This window comes from Schistocerca piceifrons, chromosome 7, assembly GCF_021461385.2.
Source record: "Schistocerca piceifrons isolate TAMUIC-IGC-003096 chromosome 7, iqSchPice1.1, whole genome shotgun sequence".
NCBI lineage: Eukaryota > Metazoa > Arthropoda > Insecta > Orthoptera > Acrididae > Schistocerca > Schistocerca piceifrons.
This window is the reverse complement of record NC_060144.1, coordinates 207,053,120-207,073,455: the sequence shown is the minus strand read 5'-3', so window position 1 is coordinate 207,073,455 and position 20,336 is coordinate 207,053,120. Positions and strand designations below refer to the sequence as shown.

Here is a 20,336-nt window from a genome sequence, read left to right as displayed (position 1 = left end):
GTAATGTAGAGACGTGACGTTACGAAGCAATATGTGCTTTTTGTAGTTGGTTCACGTCTCGCTAAATTCCTTTCTTTTTAAATCACTTCCGCAGGCTCTAAAAAGTTCTTGGACTGTACCGTTATTTAATAAAACTATATTGGATGCTATGTAAATGTAAGTGCACTTTCAGAAGTGAGTTTGCTCGACTGGCTTTATCTACCAGGGAGACAGGAGTACCTGCAGTAACGTGTTTTGCACTTTCTTGTTTAAAGTCTTGTACTGTACCTGTCCTAAGGATTCTTCTGGTGAACAGAAACAGTGATGAAGAAAGAATGACCGTGAGGTTTTGCTAAAACGTGAGAATAATAAAACAGTCTTTATAATATGTGGGAGAATGTTGTGAATTTGTATCGTACTGTTTGTAACTTAACTTTCATAAGCTCATGCCCTTGCTGAGTTGACATGAAACTTTTCGTTTTGCAGCGAAACATCTTCATCGATATTGATGTTTTTATTTATGTATACCTCTACATTTACTACATACATACTCCGAAAGCCACAGTAGTGTGCATGGTGGAAGGTGTCCTGTACCATCACTAGTCACTTCCTTTTCTGTCCCATTCGCAAACAGAGCAAAGGAAAAATGACTATATGCCTCTGTATGAGCCCTAATCTTTCTTATCTCATCTTCCTTACATGAAATGTACGTTGGTGACACTAGAATCGTTCTGCAGTCAGCCTGAAATGCCGGTTCTCTAAATTTTCTCTCTACCCCTCTTCGAAAAAAAATGGTCGCCTTCGCTCCATTCATTTCCATATGAGTTCCCAAAGCATATCCTTAATACTTGCGTGTTGTTCGAACCAACTGATAACAAATCTAGCATCCACCTCCGAAATTGCTTCGGTGTCTTCTTTTAATCCGACCTTACGTGGATCCCAGCAATCGAAGAGCGCTCGACAATGGGTCGCACACCCACAGACAGAACATCACGACTAGAATACGGACAAGTGAGAAAATATGCTTTTTACTAGAGCCAACGAAGAAATTTTGCGCCCGTGCACTTCATGAACAAGCTTTGTGACCTGCGAGCCATATGCAGCAATTGCAGGTGGAGGGCGCTGCAGTTGCAAATCAGAGATGTAGATCGGCAACTCACATTAACCGGCACGTCCAATGTTACGTGGGTGCTGTCTTTCGTGCGGACGGTTTTGATACGTAGGTAAATATATGTGAACGGCATTACAGTTTAACCTTAGTCAGATTAACCAATGATAAAATAAACTAACATTATATGAGCTAAATCACTGTTTAATGAAACAATAATGAAATAAACCTTTCATTGTAGCACTATGTTGCCACACACAAGTGTTACCCCACAGCAACGACCTAGTCGAAGCATTAAACAGGGCTGTTGCATCAGATCTCTGCCAAAAACTTATTACTAATTATCTCATAGAAACTGCCTCAATGTGGGGCTGTGCTGCTAACTCCGAATCTGGTTTACTTCTTGCACCGATCGTAAATTTTTTTCTCACCTATCTTCCTGTTTATCTTACATAACTGCTGCTCTCTTGGTCGTATGGTATCACAACTTCCTGCTGCGTTAACTGAAGCAGTAATGAAGGAATACGTACGGGCCCGCAATTGTCAAACAACAATGGATATTATTTTGAGAGTGGCGCGCTTGATACACAGGCGCGCCCGCTCGAGGTTAAATTGAAACTCCAAAATTATATATGCAGCCAAAATTAGGTGACGCTACTAGCAGAGTAGATAGCTAAAACTGATAGTTTTTTCTCGTTCCCTAAGAAGAGAGGAGCATGCGGCGAGAGGCCTGTAGCAGCAAGCACAGCTAAGTAGTGTATTGTCGGTGGTATCGTCGATGCATTTCTATGCAAAATAGGAGGCCATGGGACAGGGAAGGATGTCATACATCTCCCCACGTGTAAACGCTCCTTAATCACAATGCCTGCATTAAAGAGTCTACATCATTCTTTCTCCGTTTTTTACGAAGTATTATCCTCAGCGATACTCCTACAGCTATTTAAGGAATCGTTAGGCCATCATATGCCGACTTTTATCTTTATTTCTTTGTTGTAAAGTTTGTCGCTTCTGTAAGAGCTTTATAGCTGACGTAGATAGATTTCAGGCGTTGTGTATACCCATGATAGAAATAGAGTAGCCAACACTGCCAGGAGCAGGCATTAGGAGTGATTTAAAATGGAATGACCATATAAAATTAATCGTCGGTAAAGCAGATGCCAGACTGAGATTCATTGGAAGAATCCTAAGAAAAAGTAGGTTACAACACTTGTTCGCCCACTGCTTGAATACTGCTCACCGGTGTGGGATCCGTACCAGATAGGGCTGATAGAAGAGAAAGAGAAGATGCAAGGGAGAGCAGCGCGCTTCGTTACAGGATCATTTAGTAATCGCGAAAGCGTTACGGAGATGATTGATAAACTCCAGTGGAAGACTCTGCAAGAGAGACGCTCAGTAGTTTGGTACGGGCTTTTGTTGACGTTTCGAGAACATACCTTCACCGAGGAGTCAAGCAGGATATTGCTCCTTCCTACGTATATCTCGCGAAGAGACCATGAGGATAAAATGAGACAGATTAGAGCCCACACAAAGGCATACCGACAATCTTTCTTTCCACGAACAATACGAGACTAGAATAGAAGGGATAACCGATAGAGGTACTCAAAGTGCGCTCCGCCACACACCGTCAGGTGGCTTGCGGAGTATGGATGTAGATGTAAAATAGCGATTTTTGCTATTTTGAAAGACACAGGTGACCAACTCCAGCACTTCGTTCGTCATCCGTTTCACAATACCGTAGTTTCCAGTAAGACGCTGTTCTTGTTGGGTCTTCAGTCCTGAGACTGGTTTGATGCAGCTCTCCATGCTTCTCTATTCCGTGCAAACTTCTTCATCTCCCAGTACCTACTGCAACCTACATCCTTCTGAATCTGTTTAGTGTATTCATCTCTTGGTCTCCCTTTACGATTTGTACCCTCCGTGCTGCCCTCCAATGCTAAATTGGTGATCCCTTTGTGCCTCAGAATATGTCCTACCAACCGATCCCTTCTACTAGTCAAGTTGTGCGTCAAATTTCTCTACTCCCCAGTTATATTCAATACCTCCTCATTAATTATGTGATCTACCCATCTAATCTTCAGCATTCTTCTGTAGCACAATATTCCGGAACCTTCTATTCACTTCTTGTCTAAACTATTTATCGTCCATATTTCACTTCCATACATGGCTACACTCCACACAAATACTTTCAGAAACGACTTCCTGACACTTAAATCTATACTCCATATTAACAAATTTCTCTTCTTCAGAAACGCTTTCCTTGCCATTGCCAGTCTACATTTTATATCATCTCTACTTCGACCATCATCAGTCATTTTGCTCCCCAAATAGGAAAACTCCTTTACTGCGTCAAGTGTTTCATTTCCTAATCTAATTTCCTCAGCATCGGCGAACCTCAAAGTTTTTATTTCTTCTCCATGGATTTTAATACCTACTCCGAATTTTTCTTTTGTTTCCTTTACTGCTTGCTCAATATACAGATTGAATAACATCGGGGAGAGGCTACAACCCTGTCTTACTCCCTTCCCAACCACTGCTTCCCTTTCATGCCCTTCGACTCTGATAATTGCCATCTGGTTTCTGTACAAATTGTAAATAGCCTTTCGCTCCCTGTATTTTACCCCTGCCACCTTCAGAATTTGAAAGAGAGTATTCCAGTCAGCATTGTGAAAAGCTTTCTCTAAGTCTACAGATGCTAGAAACGTAGGTTTGCATTTCCTTATTCTTTCTTCTAAGATAAGTCGTAAGGTCAGTATTGTTTCACGTGGCCGGCCGGTGTGACCGTGCGTTTCTAGGCGCTTCAGTCTGGAACCGCGTGACCGCTACGGTCGCAGGTTCGAATCCTGCCTCGGGCATGGATGTGTGTCATGTCCTTAGGTTAGGTTTAAGTAGTTCTAAGTTCTAGGGGACTGATGACCATAGATGTTAAGTCCCATAGTGCTCAGACCCATTTGAACCATTTGTTTCACGTGTTCCAATATTTCTACGGAATCCAAACTGATATTCCCCGAGGTCGGCTTCTACCAGTTTTTCCATTCGTCTGTAAAGAATTCGTGTTAGTATTTTGCAGCCGTGGCTTATTAAACTGATAGTTCGGTAATTTTCACATCTGTCAACCCCTTCTTTCTTTGGGATTGGAATTATTATATTCTTCTTGAAGTCTGAGGGTACTTCGCCTGTCTCATACATCTTGTTCACCAGATGGTAGAGTTTTGTCAGGGCTGGCTCTCCGAAGGCTATCAGTAGTTCTAATGGAATGTTATCTACTCCCGGGGCCTTGTTTCGACTTAGGTCTTTCAGTGCTCTGTCAAACTCTTCACGCAGTATCATATCTCCCATTTCATCTTCATCCTCTTCCATTTCTATAACGTTGTCCTCAAGAACATCGCCCTTGTATAGACCCTCTATATACTACTTCCACCTTTCTGCTTTCCCTTCTTTGCTAAGAACTGGGTTTCCATCTGAGGTCTTGATATTCATGCAAGTGGTTGTCTTTTCTCCAAAGGTCTCTTTAATTTTCCTGTAGGCAGTATCTATCTTACCCCTAGTGATATACGCCTCTACATCCTTACATTTGTCCTCTATCCACCCCTGCTTAGCCATTTTGCAGTTCCTGTCGATCTCATTTTTGAGACGTTTGTATTCCTTTTTGCCTGCTTCATTTACTGCATTTTTATTTTTTCTCCTTTCATCACTTAAATTCAGTATCTCTTCTGTTACCGAAGGATTTCTATTAGCCCTCGTCTTTTTACCTACTTGATCCTCTGCTGCCTTCACTAATTCATCTCTCAAAGCTACCCATTCTTCTTCTACAGTATTTATTTCCCCCATTCTTGTCAATCGTTCCCTAATGCTCTCTCTGAAACTCTCTAAAACCTCTGGTTCTGTCAGTTTATCCGGGTCCCATTTCCTTAAGTTCCAACCATTTTGCAGTTTCTTTAGTTTTAATCTACAGTTCATAACCAATATATTGTGGTCAGAATCCACATCTGCCCCTGGAAATGTCTTACAATTTAAAACCTGGTTCCTAAATCTATGTCTTACCGTTATATAATCAGTAAGACGCTAAATGTTCTGAATGATTCATATTTCCAATTTATTCTCACACTTCTTCATTTATATAGAACTTTCACTGTTTTATGGAACCATATTAAAAATTAGGGACCTGACACCTTTGGCGGAGGCACGGTTGCCTGCCCCCCCCCCCCCCCCCCCCCCGCCCCCTCGCGCCGCCGCCCCAACAGCCGACACTGACTCAGCTGCATTGTCCGTGTGAGGATGCTTAAACTTATCGCAGCTGGTTTACGTTTATCCATTTCGAAAACCCTTGTGTGTACTGTGTAGCTCGCACGCATCACCTGTAGCCGCGATTCGCCGCTGGAATGCTCTGCGTTCGCTCTCACCACGATAAGCCGCTCGTTTAGCATACACAAACCGGGTTGTTTCTGAACGTTCAGCAACACGTCAGAGATCAAATCAGCGCGTTGTACGTTAAATGCCGCGGCCCGTGTGGGGATGGTTCAGGAGTGTTGCTGTACAATATGCCTGTTCCGCTGGCGCGCGCGGCGCCATGCTATCCTAGGCGAGTCTACGTGATGGCAGACACGCGCCGTGGCCCAGTCTCTAGCTGCGCGTGGGCGGAAGCCGCCATCGTCACGCAGGCCGACGTCTGACCCTGCCACGGCTCGATTTCGGCGATATTTTACTGTCGCGGGACACTCGGTAAGCCTACGGGACAAGATACTACTCATTTCCAGGGGACATTACTATTATACCGTGAAACTCCGGCTTGATAATGGCTTCCGTTCCACAAGATAGAGAGAGAGACTTTAAAAATTCCTCGTTCAGCCGAAGTCACTCATTGATGGTGAGACAGATCTCGCAGTGCAACCAAATAACAGGGTTGTTGGTAGCTACATTTCACCATTTCACTCCGCGCGGGATTAGCCGAGCGGTCTGAAGGGCTGCAGTCATGAACTGTGCGGCTGGTCCCGGTGGAGGTTCGAGTCCTCCCTCGGGCATGGGTGTGTTTGTTAGTCCTTAGGATAATTTAGGTTAAGTAATGTGTAAGCTTAGGGATTCATGACCTTAGCAGTTAAGTCCCATAAGATTTCACACTCAGTTGAACAGTCACCATTTCACCTGCTGTCCCACAGAGTTACAAAACAGTTTCGTGATTTAGCGGGCCTGTCTAGGTACTCTTGGGTGTCTAAGGTTTTGTAAAAAGAGGAGCGTTTCCTTGCTACCGCGAAAAAACAGCTGTAGCCAACTCGTAAGACGGGAGTGTTAACAATACACTCATCATGAAAACGTCGCATGGCCGCCAAGCCTGTCGAGATAAGCATAATGTTTCATTTTCACCGATACCCGAATGAGTGTTGTTTCCTTTCTTTCGACACACACACACACACACACACACACACACACACACACACAGCCGGCCGGTGTGGCTGAGCGATTCTAGGCGCTTCAGTCCGGAACAGCGCTGCTGCTACGGTCGCAGGTTCGAATCCTGCCTGCTTCGGGTATGGATGTGTGTGATGTCCTTAGGTTAGTTAGGTTTAAGTAGGTCTAAGTCTAGGGGACTGATCACCTCAGATGGTAAGTCCCATAGTGCTTAGAGCCATTTGAACCTTTTTTTTTTAACTGTCATAGACAGAAGTCACAACTCTGCCTTGTGCTGCCACATGGTGAGTCCTCTTGCAATTACGAAGAAAGAGTACTGGTGCTACAGTAGTTTTTAATTTTTATGTGCTTATGGTGCTAATGTGAAGTTCGTGATACATGAGTATAATGTGTCTACACGATATGTAAATAGCCCCCATATGTTTTGTTACGTATGTGCGAAGTACACATTGAAAAGCGAAAGACATATTTTACTCCTGTGGTTAAGAAACCATATAAGTTGTATTCTCGGTATAACAACTCTAAGGGCAGTAAATTCAACTAATTACAATTACCAACAAGTTAAATTGTAAAGAACACATAGAAAATGCTGTGGGGAAATCGAATCAAATACTGTGTTTTAGTGGCAGAACAGTTAGAAATGCAACAGACCTACTAAAGTGACTGCCTACACTACGCTTGTCCGTCCTCTTTTGGAGTACTGCTGCTTATTATGCGATGCTTGCCAAATAGGACTAACGGAATACATCGAGAAAATTCAAAGAGGGTCAGCACATTTTGCATTATCAAAAAATAGGGCAGACAATGTCACGGACGTGCTACAGAATTTGGGGCAGGCATCATTAAAACAACAGCGTTTTTTGCAGCGGCGGGATCTTCTCACGAAATGTCAGTGACCAACTCTCCTCTTCTAATGCGAAAATAGTATGTTGACGCCGTCCTACCCTAGGGAGAAACGATCATCATAATAAAATAAGGGAAATCAGAGCTCGCATGGAAAGATGTAGGTGTTTGTTTTTTTTCCGCGCGCTGTTCGAGAGTTGAATAACAGAATTATTGTGAAAGTGGCTCGATGAACCCTGTTGCAGCCACTTTGCAAGGTAGCCATACAGATGTAGACGTAGGTATTGATTTTTCTCCTCAGCACTTGAGGGATACAAGCGGTGAACACGGAGAACGTTTACACCAGGGGTTTGTTGTAGAGTAAAAGCTTTTTTTAGAGCGGTGGAACTACAGAATGTTGGCATAATAATGTTGGTTCTTAGAGACAGTGAAAAAAAAATGATTAGAAAGAAAACGACCAAAAACGTTGTTCTTACTCTTATCGTTGGGCTAAATATTTCTCTTTCGAAGTTTTGAACATTATGCGTATTTCATAAATAAGAAAACCTCTACTTTTGGAAAATATTTTTTTCGTATCCCTATTCTACATCTACATCTACATTCATACTCCGCAATCCACCATACGGTGCGTGGCGGAGGGTACCTCGTACCTCAACTAGCATCTTCTCTCCCTGTTCCACTCCCAAACATAACGAGGGAAAAATGACTGCCTATATGCCTCTGTACGAGCCATAATCTCTCTTATCTTATCTTTGTGGTCTTTCCGCGAAATGTAAGTTGGCGGCAGTAAAATTGCATTGCAGTCAGCCTCAGACGCTGGTTCTCTAAATTTCCTCAGTAGCGATTCACGAAAAGAGCGCCTCATTTCCTCTAGAGACTCCCACCCGAGTTCCTGAAGTATTTCCGTAACACTCGCGTGATGATCGAACCTACAAGTAATAAATCTAGCAGCCCGTCTCTGAATTGCTTCTATGTCCTCCCTCAATCCGACCCGATAGGGATCCCAAACGCTCGAGCAGTACTCAAGAATAGGTCGTATTAGTGTTTTATAAGCAGTCTCCTTTACAGATGAACCACATCTTCCCAAAATTCTACCAATGAACCGAAGACGACTATCCGCCTTCCCCATAACTGCCATTACATGCTTGTCCCACTTAATATCGCTCTGCAATGTTACGCCCAAATATTTAATCGACGTGACTGTGTCGAGTGCTACACTACTAATGGAGTATTCAAACATTACAGGATTCTTTTTCCTATTCATCTGCATTAATTTACATTTATCTATATTCAGAGTTAGCTGCCATTCTTTACACCAATTACAAATCCTGTCCAAGTCATCTTGTATCCTCCTACAGTCACTCAACGACGACACCTTCCCGTACACCACAGCAACATCAGCAAACAGACGCACATTGCTATCCACCCTATCCAAAAGATCATTTATGTGGATAGAAAACAACAGCGGACCTACCACACTTCCCTGGGGCACTCCAGATGATACCCTCACCTCCGATGAACACTCAGCATCGAGGACAACGTACTGGGTTCTATTACTTAAGAAGCCTTCGAGCCACTCACTTACTTGGGAACCAATCCCATATGCTCGTAACTTAGTTAGGAGTCTGCACTGGGGCACCGAGTCAAACACTTTCAGGAAGTCAAGGAATATGGCATCCGTCTGATACCCTTCATCCATGGTTCGCAAGATATCATGCGAAAAAAGGGCGAGTTGCGTTTCGCAGGAGCGATGCATTCTAAAGCTGTACTGATGCATGGACAGCAACTTCTCTGTCTCAAGGAAATTCATTATATTCGAAATGAGAATATGTCCGAGAATCCTGCAACAAACCGATGTTAAGGATATCGGTCAGTAATTTTGAGGATCCGTCCTTCTACCCTTCTTATATTCACGCGTCACCTGCGCTTTTTTCCAGTCGCTCGGGAAAAGGTTGGGCAAGCTAAGTAAGGAGCCAATGCAGTAAAGTACTCTATGTAAAACCGAATTGGAATTTCGTATAAAGCCAACGGCCTTGCCGCAGTGCTAACACCGATTCCCATCAGATATCCGAAGTTAAGTATTGTCGGGCAGGGCTAGCACTTGGATGGGTGACCATCCGATCTGCCGAGCGCACTTGGCAAGCGGGATGCACTCAGCCCTCGTGAAGCAAACTGAGGAGTTACTTGATTGAGAAGTAGCGGCTCCGGTCTCGTAAACTGACACACGGCCGGGAGAGCGGTGTGCTGACCACATGCTCCTCCATATCCGCATCCATTGACGACTGTGGGCTAAGGATGACACGGCAACCGGTCGGTACCGTTGGGCCTTTATGGCCTGTTCGGGAGGAGTTTCGTCAATTTTATTCCGTGCAAATATGACACAGAACGGCCTCGCCGCAGTGGCTACACCGGTTCCCGTGAGATCACCGAAGTTAAGCGCTGTCGGGCGTGGTCGGCGCTTCGATGGGTGACCATCTAGGCTGCCATGCGCTGTTGCCATTTTTTGGGGTGCACTCAGCCTCGTGATGCCAATTGAGGAGCTACTCGACCGAATAGTAGCGGCTTCAGTCAAGAATACCATCATAACGAGGGGGAGAGCGGTGTGCTGACCCCACGTCCCTCCTGTCCGCGGGCTCCACTAAGGATGACACGGCGGTCGGGTGGTCCCGGTGGGCCACTCGCGGCCTGAAGACGCAGTGCAAATATGACACATGAAAAACCATAATTTTATCCAGAGGGTAGACAAGAAGTTTAATGTGTTGTACAGTGCTTTAGCCAGATAAAGTCAGAAGAATAGTGGCTCATTGGTTGTGACGGTGTGGTTGCAGGACTCGCGCCTACACGCAGAGGCATGGAAGGAGGCGCTGGCCAACCGCAGGGCCAGCCGCGTCACACAAGGCGGCGCCCAGACGGCCGGCGTAAACGGAACCTCCTGGGAGTGGGACGGCGGCGGCAACTCTACATTGGAGGTGGAGCCGGCGTTCAACGACTCGCTGGCGCTGCCGGACTACGGAGAGGGCTGGAACGGCACGAACGCCACCTCCCTGGGGGAGATGCCGGCGCGCAAGATGCGGCCCACGGCGCTCGTCTACGTCGCCCTGGGGCTGCTCGTGCTGGCCGTGGGGCCCGCCATCGTCGCCTTCAAGAGCTGCGACGAGAGGACGCGGCCCGCCTTCCAGAAGGTAGCGCGCTGCAGCCAAGTACACCCGCCTTCAACTCCCCCATACTCCTCCTCCTCCTCCTCCGTAACTTATCACTTCCTAGCCGCCACTAGCGGATCGTCGTGGTCGCCTCTGTGAACGCTATCTAGCAGAGCCGGTCACGGGGTGACAAGCGTCACGCTTGCAGCGTGTGCGGACCAAGGCGCAGCCTGTCACTCGGCTTTTCTCGGCCCTTCTCGGAAAAACTCGGAAGAGCATGACATTTAGTTTAGTATTGCGGTGCGGCATTTATCGGTTAGCCCAACATTCTGAGTTCGGCAGAATCGTGGTGTCACCGCTGTTGGTCCTTCGCTACTTGTTCGTGGTATGAAGGACGTTCATACGTCCAGTGACAGTTTGCACAAAAAGAGTCAGTCTGTCGATTAATTGTCACAATCCTAAAAATTAATGGGAGAGAGGGGTGGAAATTCAATATTCGCACAAGCGACGGGTGCTACAAATTTGCTGTGAAAGGACATTACAATACGACACAGAAATAATTCAGAGATTTAGACTGAAGCGCCAAAGAAACTTGTACAGGCATGCGTATTCCAATACAGAGATATGTAAACAGGCAGTATACGGCCCTTCTGTCGGCAACGCCTGTGTGTGTGAAATCTTATGGGACTTAACTGCTAAGGTCATCAGTCCCTAAGCTTACACACTACTTAACCTAAATGATCCTAAGGACAAACACACACACCCATGCCCGAGGGAGGACTCGAACCTCCTCCGGGACCAGCCACACAGTCCATGACTGCAGCGCCACAGACCGCTTGGCTAATCCCGCGCGGCTATCAAAATTCAAGTGAGTCTGAACGTGGTGTTATAGTCGGCGCACGAGCGATGGGACACAGCATCTTCGAGGTAGCGATGAAGTGGGGATTTTCCCTTACGACCATTTCACGAGTGTACCGTGAATATCAGAAATCCGCTAAAACATGAAATCTCCGACATCGCTGCGGCCGGAAAGATGATCTTGCAAGAACGGGACCAACGACGACTGAAGAGATTCGTTCAACGTGACAGCAGTGCAGCCCTTCCGCAGATTGCTATAGATTTCAATGCTGGGCCATCAACAACTGTCAGTCTGCGAACCATTCAACGAAACGTCATGGATATGGACTTTCGGAGCGAAGAAGCACTCGTGTACCCATGATGACTGCACGACACAAAACTTTACGCCCCGCCTGGGCCCGTCAATACTGACGTTGGGCTGCTGATATTGGATACATGTTGTCTGGTCGGCCGAGACTCGTTTCAAATTGTATTGAGCGGATGGACGTGTAATGGTATGGAGACAATCTCATGAATCCATGGACACTGTATGTCAGCAGGAAACTGATCAAGCTGATGGAGGTTCTGTTATGTTGCGGGACGTGTGCAGTTGGAATGATATGGGGCCCCTGATACTTCAAGATACGACTCCGACAGGAGACACGTACGTAAGCATCCTGTCTGATCACCTGCATCCATTCGCGTCCATTGTGCATTCCGACGAACTTGGGCATTCCAGAAAGACAGTGCGACACCCCACACGTCCACATTTGCTACAGAGTGGCTCCAGGAACACTATTCTGAGTTTAAACACTTCCGCTGGCCACCAAACTCCCCAGACATGAACATTATTGAGCATCTCTTGGATGCGTTGCAACGTGCTGTTCAGAAGAGATCTCCACCCCCTCGTGCTCTTACGCATTTATGGACAGATCTGCAGGATTCAAGGTGTCAGTTCCCTCCAGCACTATTTCAGACATTAGTCGAGTCCATGCCACGTCGTGTTGCGGCACTTCTACGCGCTTGAGGGAGCCTTACATGTTATTGGGCATATGTACCGATTTCTTTGTCTCTTCATTGTAGTTGACAATTAGAGAGCAAAAAATTATGACAGACGTGATTCATCGTTCTGTGCTTCAAGAAGCTCTTTGTGTTACATTAGCAGGCATGGACCACGTCAAGAAATTGGCGGTACCAATAGTAAAATTTGTAAGTAGCACGCATTATTCCATTGTCAGTAGGCAACAGTTTTCAACATAACCGAACGAAGACTACATACCAGTATGAAACCGAAATTTGATTGCAGTAATTTCACGTCTGTTGTTTGTAACTGATAAACAATATTTTATTCAAAATAACCTCCATTGCTGTTTATACATTTCTGTCACCTCTCTTGCAGGCTATGAATGTCACGGCGAAAAAACAGCTCTTCTTTTGAAGTGAACCAGTCAGCGAGCCATTTCCGTACATTTTGATACGAATTGAAGAGTGTTTAGCGAGAGAGCGTCACACTGATGCAAATAAATTATAATCGGACGGAGCCAAATCTGGAGAATAAGCCGCATGCCCTAGTATTTCCCAAATGAATGCCTGATCGTATTTCTTGCTCGTTTTTCTGTGTGTGATGGGGTTAGAAAATTATTCTTTTAAATCTTTCAACGCTACAATGTGTTTTTCAAGATTCATATATTATTTAACGCTAGTGGGCTGTGGGAAGCGGGTATATTTTTCCGGAAATTGCCTTACCTTAATGCGAGTTTCTTTTTAAAGTCATCCCCAGCAGATCAGAATTAAGTTATTTCTCACACTGCAACGTCTTACTGTGGGTAGTGTGCAGTCAAGTCCACTTACATTGAGATGTCTGGATGTTCTGATTTTCGTTCCTGCTTACCTTATTTCCTCAGAAGCCCAACAGCTGCGGGTCTTAAATCGAAAAATCCTTCCAGGCATGCCCCTTAGGTTAACCAACGCTCTTTGGAGTAATATATATGGTCTCCATGCTCTTCCTTCAGTTCCGTCAAAAACTGACGATGTAATTACGCGCGCAATTTCAGAAAATTTACTATTCGTACCAACAATTTCATCATCTGCATTTAGCTCGAAGTGCTTCTTGACGTACATAACAATGAAATTCGTACAAATGATATGTCGATCGTTGTAATGTTTTACTCTTTCATCGTCAACAAAATTTTTGAATTCTTTCTGGATGGTGTTGTAATGCCATTCGACTGCAAATTTACGGTACCCGCCGATTATGTGATTGCGTAACAGATACTGAGAATTCTCATCCTTCCTATGTATGATTCCTATTGATTTTTGAAAGTTGGGGCGATAGGTCGTTAGACTTTCTCTTTTTTGTACAGCCAACCAGTGGCTCTATGAAGTTTCTTTATGCCACAAAGTAGCTGAGAATCCGGCGTTGCAAGAGTACTCCAAATCTTCTACTAGTCCCTCCCCTCCTTCCCCCTCTCTACCCATGTCCCCTCCTCCCCCTTTTATGCGTGTTTCACTTGTAACTCGAGACAATTTCGTCCTATAGTTTCGTTTCATTCACCTCAATGTTTATACCGTCACATCCCCTGAACTATGTGTCGTATTATCATACAATTTTGGTCGTACATTCAGTAAGGTACTGTCTGCAAAATGTGCCGCGAATTAGTTCGTACTAAAGAAGTTGTAGATTAGAATGTCATGCCTGATGAGCAGTTTTATTGCATGAATAACGAAAATGTAATAAGTGATAATTTTTTTTCCTTTCTTCATTTCGTAGCGGTTGTCAGGAAGAAAAAGTTTCGTGAAAGTTTGAAATTATGTGAAAAGTTTGTTCCAGGTCACTAAGTGCTTTCATTCTCAAAGAACAGAGGAATAAAATCTGGCTATTCGCGCGTATTGGTCTTCCCTTCTTTTTCACTCCCATAGGTAGGTGGTTCTTACCCTCACAGCAATTCTTTAGAGACAGTAGGTGATACGTGTACCAAGTTCGACTGAAATCGATCCAGTGGTTTAGGAGGGGAGGTAAAACATACATACACACACACATAAATGCGCACATCCATTATTAACATATGTATTGATAAATAGCGACTGATAAACACCACTATCAGCAGATTTCTGCGGAACTGAAAAATGTCATGGCTACCGCAAAATGCTGCGTCAAATTCGGGAAGAAACAGTGTCGCATCGTACTGCTACATGAAACGTCGCACTCTAGCTAGTAGTTCCGAGAAGCACCGAGCAAAGGTCAAAACTTGTCGAGACAGGCAGAGCCTTGGGCGAAAGGCGTGCAGCACATCGTTCCAGTGTAAGATTTTGCACATCATGGTCGACTCTTGTGTACTTGCTCTAACAAGCCTGCCCCTAGTGCTGCTCTCTATCACGACGCCACGGTGTATATTACGAATCGGAACTTGCAATGTTGCTCTGTCCAGTGATACGTGAAAATTTTCTGCAAGTCTCGTAGTTTTCGTGCAGTCCCCTTCTGAAACCCTGGAAATACTTCAGTGATGAAGTGTTCTATCAGCAGAGTCAAGGCGTCGTTCTGCGGCAATGTTTCTACAAGTTTCCGACTCGTCATCCTCAGTCAATGTGTCCGGTTCACGTCCAGTGTGTATCATTACAGAAGCTGGATCGCAGACTCCTCTGCCTCGTCTGCAACGGCTGGGCCAATCGCGGACCTCCGGAAGGGGTGTTGCGGACGGTGATGGGTGAGAGGTTGAGTGGATCGCCGATGGTGGTGAGGGGAATTCCCTGAAGATGACGAATAGGAAACTTGTCGAAACGTTGCCGCAGAACGACTCTTTAACTCGACTGGTAACCAGAGAAGGCTTCATCATCGAAATTCGCCAAGGAAGCCCGCATTCGCGTATAAATCCTGTTTTTCACAGAAAGTTATTTTTTCATATAGTGAAGGCTTTCACGACCGGATGGTACTGTTGTTGATAATTCTTCCGGGTTATATAGCCGTGGTCCATGGAATTCTTCTATTGCTAACGTTTCGTCCAAAACTACGTTGGACATCTTCAGAGGTATGGCTGGTCTTGCTGACTCAGGCAGGGCTCAGCAGGATCAGCCATACCTCTGGAGCACGGCCACATAACCTGGAAGAATTATCAACAACAAAGTTATTTTTTGTTTGATTTTGTTGCGGGAATCTTGTTGTTCATTCCCTACTCCCCTTAATCTAAGTATACACACACCTGGAAATATATGGATGGCAATTTTTTCGAACAACTTATTTAATTTATTTTAGATTGACATACTTAATTTTTGGCATCGGGGCTTACGCCTGAGTAACAGAGTTTCAGTAAGCGCGGTGTCTTCTCGCAGGTGGTAGCGCAGGACGCTCAGGAGGTGGAGGCTCCACCCAGCTACGAGTCGGCGGTGGGCGAGCCGGCGCCTCGCTACTCCACGCTGTTCGGCTCCCAGCTGCGGCTCGACTTCCTGGCGACGCCACCCCCACCACCCCCGCCGCCTCCGCCACCACCACCGCCGGTGCCGCCCGACGCTGACTCCTACAACCTGCACGAGGTGACGGCTTCGACCGCGCTGCTCGTCGCACCACCGTCGTGCTGCGAAGACTGCCGGAGGAACTCGTAGCCCAGCGCGCTACGCGTCGCGTTATTTATTACTCTGCACTGACTCTTCTGGACTGACGGCTAGACTTTCAGCAGCTAAGCTGGGAGCGATCCGTGGACTACACTATATCAGAGGAGAGGGTGCTGCTGGAATATTCCCAGCTTTTCACGGAACGACCACAGTTGGAATATGAACAGCACACGTCCAACCAACATAACCGTATTCCTGAACGACGTAGTCCATACCTCGTTGTCGCGGCTTTCCTAGTCTATTTTAGAATACCTCATCACATGATATTCTCCTCAGTTCTCAACAGAATGTCTTAAAGTCTACCGTGTCACGGAAATTATGACCTTTCAGCAGTTTCTTCAGGTTAGGGAACAAATGATAGTCCGAAGGGGGCAGGTCAAGTTAGTATCGAAGATGTTCGCCCAATTATAAACATGGGGCTTCAATTTGGCACGTATTGGGACGTATGTAAAAGTGAATTGTCGTACAACAAAAGGAAGACTTTGCTTAACTATGCAAGGATTTTAATCTTAATAACCTCCTTCAATTGGTCGAGTAGGCAGTTGTGATTCCCCCTGGTTTTACTACAGCCTCGCGGTAGGTAATCGAGCAGTAGTGTACCGCCTTTGTCCAAGAAGATGGACGTCGTTTCTTTATCGCCTCATGTTCTGGTGCGAAACTTCTTCGATCATGGGTTGTACTACGGGGTCATTTCTGCTTTAGGCACCTTAAACAGGGAGCCAGGTTTCATCTTCGGCCACGTGATTAGCCAAAGAAGTCATTTCTGGCAACAAAATAGGCCGAAACAGCTGCGGGCGTTGCGGCTCATGCCGCCTTGTTTTCAATATTGAAACATTTCAGCGCCGACTTCCCTGAAAGCTTCCTCATGCTTAGGATATAACTAAGGATGAAACCAGTTAGGCCCCGGAGGGATAACCAAAGTCTCGCCTATCGTTTTGTTAGATATCCGCAGGTCATTAGTAACCAGTTTAGGGGCAACATGACTTATTGTCGGGTCTGCTGTGGTTGTGGGATGCGCACTGCGAGCGTTCAACATGAATGGTGAATTGTTTGGTGTTCAGAAGAGACACCCATGGTCTCAAAGTGCAATAGGATGAAAGCGTTTGCAATAGTGTTTGTAGCATCTCAGTGTGAATGTCGTTTGGAGATTATCTTGGAGAAAAGAAAACTTCATGAAGCCTCTTGTGTCTTAACCATCTCACATTCTATCTACAATTAACGATACAAGAACAGAAAACGTATGGTATTTCCATAAGATATGAAACATTCATGTGGTGCTAAATACATTTTTCAGTTCCAATTCTAGTGAGCCAAAGGCATGAACTTTTCAGCCCCCTCCTCCTTTTCGAAACTCTCTGAGTGCCAAGTGTCAGGACATAGTGTCTCTGTTCTCTTTTCACTATATCGCTACTTGTAATACCGTAGCTTACTGAGTAGTCGATTGAACGACACCATCCCAGAAAAACATCGAATCCTTAAAAAAGACGAAGGTGCCGCTGAGGAGAGACAAACCGAGGGGTGTACGAGTCACTGTGACGTCACCGACATCTAGAACGAACAACTTAATCCCGTATGAATGCTTCCCGTATTACATACGCTGAACACGCTGACACTTGGTGCTCGCCGTTACAGAACGGGTGGAATGAAATTTCTCTTATTGATGATGAAATGATTTTCATATATTTCAAACGACGCATTTGCTTCGATATCTCGATAGATAAAAATGTTTCGATTATTGACGACATTTTGCGTATAACACTTGATACAATATTGTTTCAATATCCATAATGATTTTGAAATATCAGGGGAGCTATGGTTAAAAGGAATTCCAGTCTAAATTCTTGGAGAGAGTGTTTAAAATGCACCACGCTGCTATATCAATCTCTGCAACACAACTGATGCTGTTACCGAGAAGACCACATCCATTCAGCTGCTTTATGGTCAGTCTTATCGATGGTACTCAAATACTATAGTCTCTCTATTTTAGAGAATGGTCAGCAGCCCACGTACCGTGTTCAGCAAACTGTAGAGTGCGTAGGTAATCAACATTTGAGTTTGTAATGTAAAAGGAAACTTGATTATATCTCAGAGTACATTACTCATAGGAGGAAATGAACAAAAATTATTCCTGGAAAGTAAGTTTCCCCTGATAAATATCTGAAGAAAAATCGTATGTTAATTACTAGGGCAGTAGTGAGAACGAGTCTTCGATATATAGACCATCTGCACAAAACAATGATTTTTGTCTGTAACTATAATAAAAGAATTGCGAAAATTCAAATTCGTTGCGAGAAGCTCAGTCATTAGCCGTGGGAAGCTGAAGTGTTCCACCTTAGACTGTTATGTTTGAAAACGGTAGCAAGTCATGTTAAATACAAGTGCAGCAAGTTGAGACAGGCAAAGAACTTCCAGACTTCAGCAGTTTAGTTGTACAACACGTATAATTTATCACCAGTATTTGCTGAGATGTAAACAGAGAAAAGTATTAGGAACGAGAACGGCACAGTTTGCTTTAGCATCGCCCTCGTCATTGGCTGCTTAATTCGAACCGCCTGTCGTAACGGTGATAAGTCGAATAGCTATGAGCATCCATTCTGGAAAATACGACTATTGTCGCAGATCTAACAGATCCTTTTCAGGCTAACCACAATACTCAGAAGTATTATTAGTCAATTAAAGTTACAATTTCAGTTAAAGATACAAGATTCTAGTAAGCAAGAGGTGTTATGCGAGGTTTAAGCGGCTCTACGATCTTGATTGATTACAAGAATAATATCATAACAGGAATGAGTGTCGTAGTTGCTTCAATTCAACACATTCAGGAGGTGTGATGGTATTATAATGAGAAACTTGTGAAGAAATGTTTTTATTTACTCATTCATCTTAATTTGTACATTCGCGATGTAAGTTAAGTTTTGCACAGAAATTATTCGAGTATTGTAAATAAATGTCTTTTTTAAAGATAATATTTTGAATAAAAGATCTAAATTAAATAATGTATTGTGTGCTCATAGAACAAGGTACACATTCTGATAGACTACCTGTTGTTTTATTGTCGATTGAGTGTGTCTCTGTTATTTTCTTCCACTGCCTCTAAATGGACCTAGATATGAAAGGTTACAGAATTAAGACCTGTATTTCGGTTTCAGTCGACTGGTAACAACAGTGTGGAGAACGATGTTCTGCGTAGCTTGGACAGACATTCCCATCCACGCATTCACAAGGAAGTCCTGAGTGCCGGTTTCAATGTAATACAAAATTCCGCCGAGGAACGCTGAATATAAAAGCACGTAAAGAGTAAAAAATTTAAGCTGGGATCTCGCAGCTCAGCTTAGGAAACTTTTGTGGCAAATCCTTTAGAAATATTGCAGGGCAGGCCGTGTGTGTGTGTGTGTGTGTGTGTGTGTGTGTGTGTATGCGTGTGTGTCGGTGGGTGTGTGCAAATGAGACTTGTGTATTTCCAATTCGTAAAGCTGAATTAGCTGATACTGTGCCAGACGCGGACTTGCATTCCTTTAGAATTGTTAGAGATGAGTAACGGCTGGTGCAGTTAGACGGAGAGGTACCATTGGAGGGCACCCTTGGCTTAGCCACTGCGCTCTGCCGCATCTTGACATGGAACTCTCACCAAGGGTGACTGGGTTAGAGTTTCCAGTAAAACCACAACATTTAATGCACAAAATTCTCAATGTAAAACTCGAAAGGAATTTATTAAGTACTGCAATACTTTTTTCTCGGCCAGTTTCGACTGAAAAAATGCAGAATTTGTTGTGGGACATCGTTGGTTACTTGCGCTTCAGCGCCTGGTACTTCATGAAGTTCAGAAAGGTGGCGCTACACATAGCCCTCTAAATGGCGTCCGTAACAAAGGTGCTTTCCAAGCAGAGAGCTATAATTGAGTTTCTTTTGGCAGAAAACCAGAGAATTGCAGAGATTGATAGACAATTGTACGGGGACCAGGCACTGAACTAAAGCACGGAGAGTTGTTGGTCGAGGTGTCTGTCATTATCGCAACAACGTCGCACAAGCCTATCCGATCCTCCACGTGCCAGTCGAACGCACACAGCTGTGACTGTTACGAACGTGGAACGTGCGGACACTCTCATCCTAGGTGACCACAAACAAACACCTCGTTGCTCAACTGGTCGTCTCTGTTGGTAGTGTTGACACACTCGTCCACCAGTTGGGGTTCTCAAAGGCATGTGCCCGATAGGTTCCGAGTCACCTAACGAAGAAGAAGAAGAAGATGATGATGATGATGAAGATGTTTGGTTTGAGAGGCGAACAACTGCATGGTTATCAGCGCCTGTACAAATTCCCAACCATTGCTCAGTCCAATGTCGCCACTTTCATGAATGATGATGAAATTATGAAGACAACACAAGACATAAAAAGCAACGAAAGGCCATCTGTCCGGCACT

The 20,336-nt window shown here is 44.8% G+C and overlaps 1 protein-coding gene across 1 annotated transcript in view; it reads left to right on the top strand.

Annotated features, from left to right (window-relative positions):
- LOC124804840 overlaps nucleotides 1-18,884 on the top strand; it is a 179,600-nt gene extending 160,716 nt beyond the window's left edge. The window contains exons 2-3 of the mRNA XM_047265191.1: nucleotides 10,162-10,515; nucleotides 15,637-18,884. Of these exons, the coding sequence (XP_047121147.1) occupies nucleotides 10,162-10,515; nucleotides 15,637-15,906 (624 nt within the window). The 3' untranslated portion in view covers nucleotides 15,907-18,884. The remainder of the gene's footprint in view (nucleotides 1-10,161; nucleotides 10,516-15,636) is intronic.
- Nucleotides 18,885-20,336: the final 1,452 nt, after the last annotated feature.